The sequence below is a fragment of the Typopeltis vanoorti genome, chromosome 16, assembly GCF_054136105.1.
Source record: "Typopeltis vanoorti isolate ZY-2024b chromosome 16, IOZ_Tvanoo_1.0, whole genome shotgun sequence".
Classification (NCBI taxonomy): Eukaryota; Metazoa; Arthropoda; class Arachnida; order Uropygi; family Thelyphonidae; genus Typopeltis; species Typopeltis vanoorti.
This window is the reverse complement of record NC_143564.1, coordinates 53,264,604-53,278,096: the sequence shown is the minus strand read 5'-3', so window position 1 is coordinate 53,278,096 and position 13,493 is coordinate 53,264,604. Positions and strand designations below refer to the sequence as shown.

Below are 13,493 nucleotides of genomic sequence, written 5' to 3'. Positions count from 1 at the left end.
CCCACAGTCTATGTAATTAGACTGTCATCCAGCTCAAAATATGGCATACTAAAAACTAATACAAGTCTGAAGCTGCTTTGCAATAATGATGCATCATTACTTGCTGCACTCTGTGAACATCTGTAGAGCTACTGAGTGTATGTGTCTCAATTTTTTCTTAGTCAATGGCTACAACTCATTTAGTAGATAAAATACTGCACATTTCTTCTTCCAGTTCCTCACTCTAGATCAGTGGTTCTTAACCGCTGTTCCCTGGAACACTTGTGTTCCGCGAAATGGTTACAAGTGTTCCACCGGTGAAAGATGTCACATGACACTCTGAGTGTAAATTGGCTGAATAAAAATGTCGAGGGAATTATTTCCGTTATAACAGAACAATTAATAATATTGGAAGAAAATATTTCAAGTTACTTTCCTTCCTTAAATACACACAGTTATGATTGGATACGAAATCCATTTGGCACAGTTAATACATCGAGTTGTGAATTTTCGTTACAACAAGAACAATTAGTTACCTTGTCAATGAATTGTACTCTAAAAATGAAATTCTCTGAAATAACTCTTGAGGAATTTTGTATTTTTGTCAAGCCGAATACTTAGCTATCCACAAGAGCACTGAAAATTTTGTTACAGTTTTCAACATCATATTTGTGTGAGCTCGGTTTCTCAGTATTAACCAATATAAAGAATAAAAAGCGTGAAAGACTTACTAATATAGACAAAGAGATAAGGGGAGCTATATCACATATTAGACTTGATATTGCTGAAACCTGCAAAAGCCGACAAGCTCAAGTATCGCATTAAAACAGGTTCCATTTTTATAAAAGGCAAGTCCATGCATATTTTTATTGTTAGTTTTATGACCCTAATGTTTTTGGTGTTCTCCAAATTTTTCTTATAATGATAAGTGTTCCGTGACTGAAAAGGTTAAGAACCACTGCCCTAGATCATTGCAAACTTATTCCTGGTATTTATATATAGGGTCCTTCTGGAATAATGGCTGAAGTGCTGATTAAATATCTTCATGGCACTTTTAAATGGCATATCAAACTAGCAGCTTTATCTGTTCACTTAAGAATGAACTCACCCACCCTTTGACTTCTTCTGGAGTGTACAAAATGCCATGCACCTTCCAGTTTGTTTATTTTGGATGGACAGGAAGAACTGTTAACATCTACTTTGAAGAATATAAGGAGTTCATATTCTGCTATTATTATGGAAAACTGGAAAACCCATACTTTGGAAAATCCTTTGCACAATATTTCACAATTGTAAAAAATATTTCTATATAGAAATCATTACAATTTTAAAAAGTAGCTTGTAGAGTCAGTAGCAGCAGTGAATCACTTCCCTAATCTGATGTATGGCTGCATTGAGTTATCCACAGTTTGTGGGAATTATGCTCACTGGCCAAGGCTACTTTTTTTCAAGCCAGTGGATGTTGTTTTAATTTCAGCTAAATTCATAATTTATCATTTTATCTTGTTATGGTGTTGTTAATACCATGATAAAAATGAACAAGAGGAATGCTGCTTACTCATGACTGGGATCCTCTTTCACACCATCTGTATAGTTTGAAAGAGGTCTGTCAGACAGTGTTTGTTATATATTCATTGACAGAGGATATGCATATTTCATATCCTGTATTATTGCAGTGTAGTACTACAGATTTCTTTGATATCAGCTTTCTTATTTCACCAAGCATGGAATTATTTCTTTATATTTTTTATAGACAGCATTTTTAAATATTGATTTTTCTCTTTATTAGGTCATGAAGTTAATTTTGGAGTGCCCTGAAGAGAGAGTTCCATTGCATCTTATTGCTCTGGGTATTAATCTGTCAGCAAATAAGAGAAATTCACAACTAATTTGTGAAGTGAACGGACTCAAGCTATTGATGAAGCGAGTGTTCCGTTTCCAGGACCCTCTTCTTATGAAGATGATACGTAACATCTCTCAGCATGAAGGCCCTACTAAACTGTTATTTCTGGTATGATTTTGAGCAGTTTGGAAGAATGAAAGAAAAACTTTTCAATTTATTTTAATTGACAAACTGATAAAAATTGTGTTAATATCCACTGTTTTGCTAATTCAGATAAATATTTCATTCATTCTATCATCTTGCTATCTATGATTAGCAAGATGATAGTTTGATGAATATGACAACTGCTTTGAGAAAAATAAACTTTTTAAATTTGCCTTTTGACTCATACTTCCAGGTTATCCTCATAAGAATAATTTTCTGATCATTTGTCTCCTCATTCTCCACAATAACCTCAAAGTGGAGAATCGAAGATAGGTACTCTCACCATAAGAGAGAGAGAGAGAGAGAGCTATGAGTTTTCAAAGCACAGCAGTGGTTTGAAAGTGAGAGAAGTGTTGGGTGAGTAAGACGCATAACAGCAGAGTAGTGAATGTTTTTTGACAAAAAGCTAGAAAGTGTGTGTGTGTCAGTGATATTGTAGATGAAAAAAAGCACTGACTATATATGTGCTAATGCTTTTTTGGGACAGTACATGATGGTATGATGTACTGGCACCTTTATATTAACAGTGACATTTTGACATATGAGTACTAGGTAAATGTGTAATTTTTTACATATTGACCTAATGTACTAAACAAAGTTTATTAGTACATTCACATTACTAGTACATTACTAGTACATTCACATCTACCCAGTACTTATTTTGTATTACAAAATAAGTACTGGGTAGATGTGAATGAAGATGGAGAGAGAGAGAGAGAGCTTGCTTATGTGGAGTTGTTCATGGGATAAAGTGTGTGCTGAAATGAGTGCTGGGGAAGCATCTGGCAAGAAGCAAAATAAAAATAAGCTGCAAAGAAAGAGCAATAATGGATGAATAAGGAGAGAATTTTGTATTTGGGGGGGGAGGGGGTCTAGGAAAAGAGTATTCGATGAATGTGTAACAGAATTCTGTTTCCCAGGTGTAAAGATTAAAGATGTATGGATGCAGAGAAGGAAAGTGAAAGATATTTGTTTTGGCAGGTATGAATGGTTTGATGGGTGAAATATATATATAGTACAAGAGAAGATATGAAAGAGTTACTGGAAGAAGTGAAATGGATGACAGAGAGAGAGAGTAAAGGTCTGTTGTGGTATGTTAGAGGCAAATTGAGAAGGGCGATGATTAGAAATTAATGCATAGGTTGTGTAAGTGGAATGGTGTGTGCATTTTGCAAATGTATAGACCGAATTTGATGGATAGGAGGATTTACATATGACTGATGGATTGCATTTGTATGGATTTGGAGTTGGGTGTCTTGGGAAAGTATTGTCCATTGAGTTGGGAAGTACAGATAAACTACAGCAGGCAAAAGAACTGCAGGTGCGTGTGTGTGAGCGCAGGTATGCTTAAAGTGAGTGTTTGTGACAAGGATAAAAAAAAATGCTTTATGTTGTTTCCATGTTCAAATCTGAATGGATTAGTTGCAAGTTGCGACTAATCCATTCAATGCTATGAGTGGGAACATTGAATATTGGAAGCATGACTGGAAGGGGAAGAGAGGTGGCAGACATGATGAGGAAGATGAAGTTGGACATTTTATGTGTGCAGGAGACAAGGTGGAAGGGTGGGAAAAGGCAAAGGAACCTGGGAGATGGGTATGAATTGTTCTACTCTGGAGTGAATAAAGAAGGAAGAAATAATGTCAGAATTGTGGTGTGTATGGCAGAATGAAAAACAAAGTACTGGAAGTGGGTAGGAGGAATGATGGATCATGCGAATGAAACTGGGTCTTGGAGAAGAGCAAGTGCTTGTCTTATGTGTATATGCCCCACAAGTTGGCTGTACAGCAGAGGAAAAAAATGAGTTCTGGAACGTGCTAGATGAAGAAATGAGGGAACTGGAAGAAAATGAGATCGTGATTGTGGGAGGAGACTTGAACGGACACATAGGAAGACAGAATAGGGATTGTGAAAGGATGCATGGCGGCCATGGAGTGGGAATGATGAACCAGGTAGGAGAGAGGATTGTAGACTTTGCAGTAGCATTTGATATGGCAATTGTGAACTTGTTTTTCTACCAGAGGAAAGAACTTTTGATAACATTTAGAAGTGGTAACAAAAGTTCACAGATCGACTCCATTTTGACTAGAAGAAAACATCTTATGGAAGTTACAAACTGTAAGGTAAGGTAATCCCAACAGATCAAGTGGCACAGCAACACTGACTGCTGTGCGCAGACTTTAAAATGAAATCGAAGATAAGAACCTTTGGAAGTCATGGGATGAAGACAATTAAGTGGTTTTGCTTAAAAGAAGAGAGTGTGAGGAACCATTTTAGTGAGAAGGTGTTAGAGAGGATTTCGGATGGACTAGAAAGTGTACAAGATCGGTGGAGACATAATTCAAAATCAATTCTGAGCTGTGCAATTGAGGTGCTTGGTGAAACATCTGGAAAGATTAGAGAGCAGAAGGAGGGTTGATGTTGGAATAATAATGTACAAGAAGCAGTGATGGCTAAGAGGAAGGCAAGCAGAAGTGGGATGAGTCAAGAGTGGAAGAGGACAGAGAGAGAAAGTGAGAAGGCAAGAGAGTTGTGGTCTCATGGCATATCAAGATCTTTATGATCAATTAGAAACAAAGGAAGGACAGAGAAAAATTTATGGATTATCAAAATGTAGACATAGGGCATCAAAGGACATCTTACATGTGAGGCAGATCAAAGACTCTGGAGGAAGAGTATTATGGAGGAATGTGGATATAAGAAAAAACAGATGGAGAATATACTTTGAAGGTCTTTTGAATGAGGAAAATCGAGGACTCAAAGAAGATGGGCATCCTTATGAGGGGATGGTGCAGAACATCAGTTAAGTGGAAGCGAAGGAAGCTATGAATAATCAGTGGGCCCTGACAGGATCCCAGTGAGGGCATGGAAAGCACTGGGGGAAGAGGGAATTGACCTGCTGTGGACCTGTTCATAAAAGTTTCCAACAAGAAAATATACCCGACGAGTGGAGGGAAAGTACTCTTGTCCCCATCGACAAGGGTAAAGGGATGCACAAGGCTGTAAGAATTACAGAGAATAAAGTTGATGTCCCACACAATGAAAATCCTAGAAAGAGTTCTTGATGGAAGATTGAGAAAGGAGGTGGAGATTGCAAAAGAGAGCAGTTTGGCTTCATGCCTGGTCGATCAACAACAGATGCTATCTTTGGATTACGGCAGATGATGGAAAAGTTTTAAGAGAAACAATGAGAGCTACATCTGGTGTTTATTGATCTGGAGAAAGCGTCTGATAGAGTGCCAAGGCAAGAAGTCTGGAAGTGTCTGAGAGAGAGAGAAGAAGGTACTAGAGAAATATGTCAGGTTGGTGTAGGAGATGTACAGAAATGTGAAGACAAGAGTTTGGACCTGCCTGGGACAGAAAGAAAATTTTCAAGTGACAGTTGGCTTGCATCAAGGGTCAGCATTAAGTCTGTTCCTGTTTAATATTGTGATGGAGGTGGTGACGGAGGTGAGAGAAGACACGCCTTGGACAATGTTGTATGCGAATGACATCTTGCTGTGTGCAGAATCAATAGAAGAAGTGGCAATTAATCTGGAAAGATGGAGGAAAGTACTGGAAAAGAGAGGTATGAGACTGAGCAGAAGTAAGACAGAGTATATGTGTTGCAAAGTGGACAGCGGCCAGGAGACAGATCTGGAGCTGGAAGGAAATGTCATCAGGAAGGTTGGGAACTTTAGATACTTAGGTTAAACAGTGGAAGAGGAATGGAGAGGCTGAGAAGGAAGTGGGATGGAGGAACTGGAGAGAGAGATGGCTGGAGTGCTATGCGATAAGAGGGTGCCAATCAATCTAAAAGGCAAAATCTATAGGACAGTAGTGAGACCAGCTATGACGTATGCTATGGAAACTGTGGCCCTGAGGTAAAATAACATCAGCAGGATAGAGGTAGTGGATATGAGAATGCTTAAGTGGATGGAAATATTGCTTTGCTGCCCATTGATTCTTTCTTTATTACTTTTCATGCACTTGGTTTTAATAGATAATGGAGTGGTGCTTGCTACTTGTGTGTGTATGATCAGCAGAAGATGATAAAAAGAACTGTATTGTGGGAAAAATATTATACAAAACTTCCATTGTAATATCATCAATAACAAATATGATTTATTATTAGTGATATAAAAACTTAAAATTTATTTTTATTTTCACTGATATTAAAAACCTTTTCATCATACACTTGTTCTTATATTGAATAACATTTTAATTTGCTTTGCATCTTCATTATGATTCTGTTATAATTTCTAAATATTACAGGATTTTGTTAATAACCTGGGTGAAGCAGTGCAGAAGTGTGAAAATGAAGATTTTGTTCTGGAATGTGTTGGGGTATTAGGTAATCTTACTATACCAGATTTAGATTATGAGAGGCTATTGTTGGAATATAACTTAATTCAGTGGATGAAGAATAAATTAGTACCAGGTTAGTAATCTATCATAGTTTCTGATAAAATGTCAAATAGCAATCTAACATTTAATTTTATTTCAGAATTCAGATTGTATAACTGCTAAGCATTATAGGAATTTGTTGGCATTGGTGTAAATATTAAACTTAGGGAAAGAAAACACATTCATTTATACTAAGATTTTCTCCTTATTTTAAAAGGAAGGATAATAAATATCTATTATTATTTTATACCCAGTAGGTAATGTTTTGTTGTCTTTGAAACCATAAACATTTTGACGTGATAAGTTTTGAAAGTGATCAAACACAAAAATGTATATGTGTACTATGAATCGTCCTGGTATCGCATCACTTAACCTCACTTTCAGCCATGAAATGCTGTTTGCGTTACCCAAAATATGGATATGAAGTATACAATAGAGTTAAAGTAACATGGATAAGAATCCATTAATTATATTTATTACAAGGTGCAATAATCCTTCATACTCAGCAGAACACCTAACTGGATTAACTGTGATTCATAGCTCTCTCTCAGAGCCAGTACTACTGATAACAAGAAAAACACAGTTCCTTACAGCATGTTGGTTAGCTCCTGTGAGATATTTTAAATAGAGATATGTATGATGGACTAAACATAAACAATATATTTTTATATTTTTAATCTCTTTATCATATATACTATGTTGCCAAAAGTGTCTGGACAGCAACTGTTTGTATTTCCCATTACTGCAGTGTTGCTGTCAATATGAAGTTGGGCCTCCTTTTGCTGTTGTTACAGCCATTATCCTTCAGGGTAGGCTCTCCACTAAGTTCTGGTACTGCTGTAATTAATTTCCATTCTTCTTGTAGTATGGCAAACAGCTGACAGGTGTTAGTTGGGCGAGTAGGTCTGGCATGCAACCTTCACACCAGCTAATCCCAAAAATGTTCAGTAGGGTTGACGTCTGGGTTTTGGGCTGGCCAGTTTAGTTCTTCCACCTCCATTTCTTCAAATGGAGCTAGGTCGCTTTGTGAGCAGGTGCATTATCTTTCTGGTACAGAAAAGGCCTATTCCAAACTGTTGCCACAGTGTGAGAAGAACAAAATTGTCCAAAATGTCATGGTAGTCATTAATGTTCAAAGATCTGTACACAGAAACCAATGGGCCCAGTCCAAACCAGGAAAAACAACCCCATGCCATTATGTTATCACCTTCAAATTTCATGGTTGATACAAGACATTCCGGTAAGTATTATTCACCAGGCATCTTCTTGGTTCAGACACTTCCATTGGATTGTCAGATTGTATACCACAATTCTTCGCTCCACAGGATCCTCTTCCTTGATCCACAGTCCAATGATGGTGTTGTTTGCACCATTCCAGATGATAGCAAGCATTGGCAGGTGTAATCAAGGGCTTATTATTTGAAAAAACCTGGTTTTTTTTTCAAATAATTCCCCCACATTACTTTACCCCCACTTTCCCAAACCCCATTCCTTTTAACAGCTTAACAGCAGATGTATGCATATCGCCAGGGATAAAGAGACAGTCAAAAACATCCAAAAAAGATAGGTAATGCCCTAAGATTTGAGAAAAAAGCCAATGACATTGTAAAAAAGGGGCACTCCTAAACAAAAGTAGGCTATATTAGCCATAAAAATAATAGTTTATCTTAGAGGAGTAACATGGGAATTTTCCCAGGAATAATACCTATAGTGTAGTTTGTTGTTAATGGCAGAACAAAATAAGAGAACTTCCATACTACAATATGTTTTTTTCATTATTGCCAGCAAATTCCTGATATGGACCCTCAGTGGGTATTTTCAGGATATTATGATAGAACTTCATTTCTTAGTATGAACATAATTACTAACTTCCTATCAACAATTTTCCTTAATCTGTTATCTGTCAGGATCTGATATTATCTGCTTTTATATTTTGAACTTCTAAGGCACATACTGTATTAATACACCTAGATCATCATTGTGTTGTTTAAGGAAATTAACAATGTAGACTAGATAATAACTAAAAACATTTAATTATTACTTCCTATATTTTGCTGAAGTTAAATCAGCATATCTTCAGGGATTAATAAGCTGGTATTAAACATGTGCATGCAGGCACACTTCAGTAACAAAGATGGAACAGGAGAGTTACAGGATGACCTAAAGTCCTATAATTACACCACCTGTTGGCTTTGGTTGGATATTCTTGGCTGTTGGACTGACTGTCTGCTGATGAGGGTTTCCCATATGAGAAGCAGTTAGATACGGTCATATTTGTTTAGGTTGGGATAGTTGATAAGAGCTGCAGTAGATTCGAGGAAAAGCCTATCGAATTTAAATTTGTTTTGGTGGAGTTAGGTGGCTTTTTTCCAACAGATCCTATACCAGGTATCCAGGACATAGTCTGCTAATTCTGAGCAACTGTAGTGGTGGAAATGGATTTAGTCCTTGTGCTCTGATATACAGATGTTGGCTATCCTACCTGTTTGTCCATAGTATGAACAGTTGTAGCTGCATGATACCTGGTACACTACAGGTAAATCCAGAGTTGTAGTTGGTCTTTGGGGGAGCAGATAAGGGTTGCTAGTTTTTTATATGGTTTATATGTGGTCACAAGATTGTGCTTTTTTAAGATCTTGGCCACCTTTTCTGACACACCACAAATATAGGGGTTGGTGATTGATTTGCTGTAATCTATTTGGAAGCAGGCGAGGTGAGGTGTGGGTGCATGGTGTTAAAATTCTTTTTATTTGGTTGGAGGTATAGCCATTGACCAAAAAGATGTTTTTTTATGTGGATGAGTTCTGTGTTGAGTGCAATGTTATCTGAGCAAATAAATTTTGTCTTGTGGACTAAAGTTTTTTTTAATTCCGAACTGTTGGGAGGAGTGGGTGATGGATATATTTACCTGTGTGTGTGTGTGGGGGGGGAAGAGGAGCAGGTAGGTTTTCTGTAGACTGTGAAGGTCAGAAATCCATTTGGTTGTCTTGTAACTAGGGTGTCTAGGAAGGGCAAAACAGAAAGGCAAAGTGCCTAGTGTAAGAACTATGCATGCAGTGCATTTGAAAACAGGCACTGGAAAACATCAAAAGGTTTGCAAAAGAAAATGAAGACATATAGTGGTATTCAGATATGCATGCAGAGAGCTATTTGAATGTTGGACAAAAACATCTAACAGATAAAGGAATAAGTTATTGATAAAATATTTGATAAAAAAGATGAAATGAATCAGAAATTGTTAATGCTTCCTTAAATTAACCTGGTCTGAAGATCCGAAAGATGTGAGGAAAGAAGAAATTAAGATATTTGGTAAACATTATTATTAATATTATTATTATTATTATCTGAGACCTCCAGGGAGTCCAGGACTCATTGAGAGAGGCTATAAATCATCCAAACCAGCTGTTATGCCTTTCCTTAAATTTATTCGCACTAGATGCACTTACTACCCCCCCTAAAGGTAAACTATTTTACTCACTCACTTACTGCTCTGTTAGAAAAAAACCTAGCTCTTATCCCTTTCTTGACTGCGAACAAACTTGACTTCCATGGATGCCCCCTTCCTGTTCTCTCCCCACTTTCCATATAACGAAATCAGATGATATCCTACTTTCGAGGGATCCTGTAGCCTCTAGAGAGCATATCCCCTAGGTGGCAGATAGGGGAGCCCACCAGATATGGTGAAGTGATATGAATATGTTGAATAAGGACTTGTGGATCAACGGAGCCATAAGGTTCAGTCATCTTAATTGTAAGGGAAGTGGCACTCTCATGGTCCCCTAGCTGGATTTCTACTCTTCTTCCTCTACTCTGAGGACGATCTGATCACTTTAATCTTTCCTATAAGTCCTTAGCAGCCACCTCTTCTTATTTTATGGTAGCAGCCCTACCACTGGACTATCCATCACCAGGAGAACACTAATTTACTTCTAAGCAAATAGATTAAAAATGAAAATGGATACAACAAAATATAATACATATAGCAAACTGGAATCTAAGAGGTATAGTATATAAAGAAATAGAATTAGATCAAATATTAAACGAAAGAAATTTTCAAATAGCAGTAATCACTGAAACAAAAAAGAAATTAAAAGGAACCATTAGAACTGAAAATTTTAATGTAATATATAGTGGAGTCAAAAGAAACCAAAGAGCATAAGCAGGTGTTATGATTTGGATTCATAATTCCCTTTCAAAAGAGTTAAAATATTATAAATTATGGAATGAACGAATAATAGAAGCTAGAATTAAAATAGAGATTATTTACCAATAATTTTATATGCCCCAGAAGAAGGAAGAGAAGATGAAAATATTGAATTTTATAATCAATTACAAAATATATATAATAAAATAAATGAAAATAATTATATAATATTAGTGAGAGACTTAAATGCAAGAATTGGAAACACGAAATTTAATAATAATATAGGAATAAATGGAGAACATACTCTAAACAGGAATGGTAAAAAATTGATCAACTTTATAGTTTATAATAATCTTAAAATAATGAATTCTTTCTATAACCATCAAGACATACATAAATATACTTGAACAGCAAGATGGTGGGAATCAATATTAGATTATTTTATCTTAAATGAAAATACATCAATGTTTTCTATAGATGCTGAGTCCATAGAGGATACGAAATTAGTGACTACTTCCTCGTTAAAATAAAATTAAGATTACCACCTATATGGCTACAAATAACAAGAACAGAAACAAAATTAAAAAAATTTTTTTTTTAAAACTAGATTATTAAATGACATAAATATACAATGGCTATATGAATAAAGAATTAACCAATATTTAGATAAAATAAAACAAAATGACCAAATAGAAATGGAATGGCTTAATATAAAAATTATACTAAATACAGCAGCAAATTAAAGCTTAGGAAAGACAAAAAAAATCATTAAAAAGAAAAAACTGAAGATATGAGACAATACAAAGAAATAATCAAAATGAAAAAAAAAAGCATGTCATAAATGGTTAAGCAGTAAAAGATTAGAAGATGAAATAGAGTATAAAAGAATAAGAGCCATAGTTAAAAGAGAAGTCAGAAAAAGATTTATATAAAATAAGACCCAATGTATATAAGATTTTGAAACATTTAAGTACAGATACTAGAGAAAGTGTAAAATTAAAGACAGTTGAAATCAGAGGAATTTCTATACAGAATTGTGGACAGATGCATAGGCAAATAGAATCAATGAGTGGAGGACAGGTAATTATTATGGGAGATTTCAACTATGGTAACATTGATTAGAAGGAGGAGAGGGCACATGGAAGGAAGGAAATGGATTTTATGCAGTTACTAAGGGATAACTACCTGAGACAGCATGTAATGGAATATACTAGGGGTTCGAGAGTGCTCGATCCAATAATTGCATCTGAGAATTTTACAATAAAGAATATGACCACATTGCCACCAATTGGTGAGAGTGATCATTAGGACTTGATCTGGGAGGTGGCTAAATGTGTGGAATTTTCAATTAAGACAGAGTATATGTGGAATTGCAGGGCTGGTAAGTATGACAAGCTTAGGAGATTTCTTGGATCAGTGCCATGGCATGTAAAACTGCAAGGGCTGGATGTTGATAGTGCATGGGAAGTGGTAAAGGAGTGTTTGAGGAAGGTAATGGCTGACTGCATACCTAGAGTCCGGAGAGTAAATCAAGTGGGAGTTAAATGGATGAATAACCATTAAGCTTGAGCTACAAAAAAAAGAAACAATCGTGGAGAGAATTTAAGGAGAAAGGTGACCTACAGGCACATGAACAGTACAAAGCACAGGCCAGAAGGTTAACTAGTGTGGTAAGAAAAGCAAAAGCCGATTATGAAAGGAAATTAGTAATGCAAGTTAAAGAGAATCCCAAACAGTTCTTTTAATATGTTGCAAGTAAAAGAAAAATTGTATATAGCAGAATGATTTTAAGCAATGTTGATGGTAGGGAGGTAACTGAATCAGTCGAAATAGTAGAATTACTAAGTGAACACTTTGCAAGAGTATATCATCCAGGCAGTGATATTGCAGGAATGAGGGAACCAGTGGCTTATATGGGAATTGAGGTGAATGAAATGGAGCTGAATAGTATATTACAGAATCTTAATGTGAATACATATGTTGGATTGGATGGTATACCAGCTTGAGTCTTATGTGAAGCGGCAAAGGAATTGTCAGTGCCCTTGACCATATTGTTTAATTTAAGTCTCAGCTCTTTGTTAGTTTCGAGGGAGTGTAAAGAGGGGATAATAGTTCCATTGCATAAAGGAGGCTCCAAGACTGCATTTGCAAATTACTGACTGATCAGCATATCAGGAGTCATTTTCAAGGTATTGGAGAAATTAGTGAACAGCAAAATACAGGAATGGATAGATGAAAATGGGATATTGTATGAGGGGAAGCATGGTTTTGTGAAGGGTAGATCATGCTTCAGTAACTTGCTCACGTTTTATAATACACTGATGGCTGAACTAGATAAGGGTAATGGGCTTACAGTGGTACTGATGGACTTTGCAAAGGCCTTTGACAGGATACCACATGGAATTCTAATCATTCTGCAGCACATGGGGATAGACATAGAGTTGGTGAGATGGATAGGAGGGTAGTTGATGGAGAGATATCAGAAAGTAGTTTATTCAGGAGTAGAGTCCAAAAGAAGGCCTGTGACTGGTGGTGGTGTGCTGCAGGGTTCTGTTCTTGGACCACAGCTATTTAATTTGTTCATTAATGATATAGGAAAGGATTTGAGCAGAACTGCTCATTTATTTGCCGACAAAGCAAAGTTGACTAGAGCAATAGTGAATACACATGATGTCAAAATTTTGCAGGATGATTTGGATAGATTTGCAGACTGGGCTAAGGAGAATGGATGTCAGTTTAATGTGACAAAGTATAAGGTTATGCATTTTGGAGTGAAAAGATTAGCAGCAGTGTACAGCGTTGGTGGAACTGTACTCCAGGAAATTGATGAAGCCAGAGATTTGAGAGCGTTGGTGGATAGGGAGTTGAATTTTAATGGGGCATATAGCAGAAGTGGCTAAATCAGCTCATCAGATCACTTGGTTACTGAAGAATACT

General features: G+C 36.4%; 1 protein-coding gene across 5 annotated transcripts in view; it reads left to right on the top strand.

Moving 5' to 3' along the window:
- Positions 1–13,493, top strand: part of Kap3 (kinesin associated protein 3) — a 319,643-nt gene that overhangs the window by 219,429 nt on the left and 86,721 nt on the right. For all 5 annotated transcript variants that reach the window (XR_016549579.1, XM_090406062.1, XM_090406060.1 and 2 more), the window contains 2 exons: positions 1,769–1,990; positions 6,281–6,446. Coding sequence is in view for 4 of the 5 variants with exons in the window: in XM_090406062.1 (XP_090262188.1) it covers positions 1,769–1,990; positions 6,281–6,446 (388 nt within the window). In the remaining variant the exon portion in view is untranslated. The remainder of the gene's footprint in view (positions 1–1,768; positions 1,991–6,280; positions 6,447–13,493) is intronic.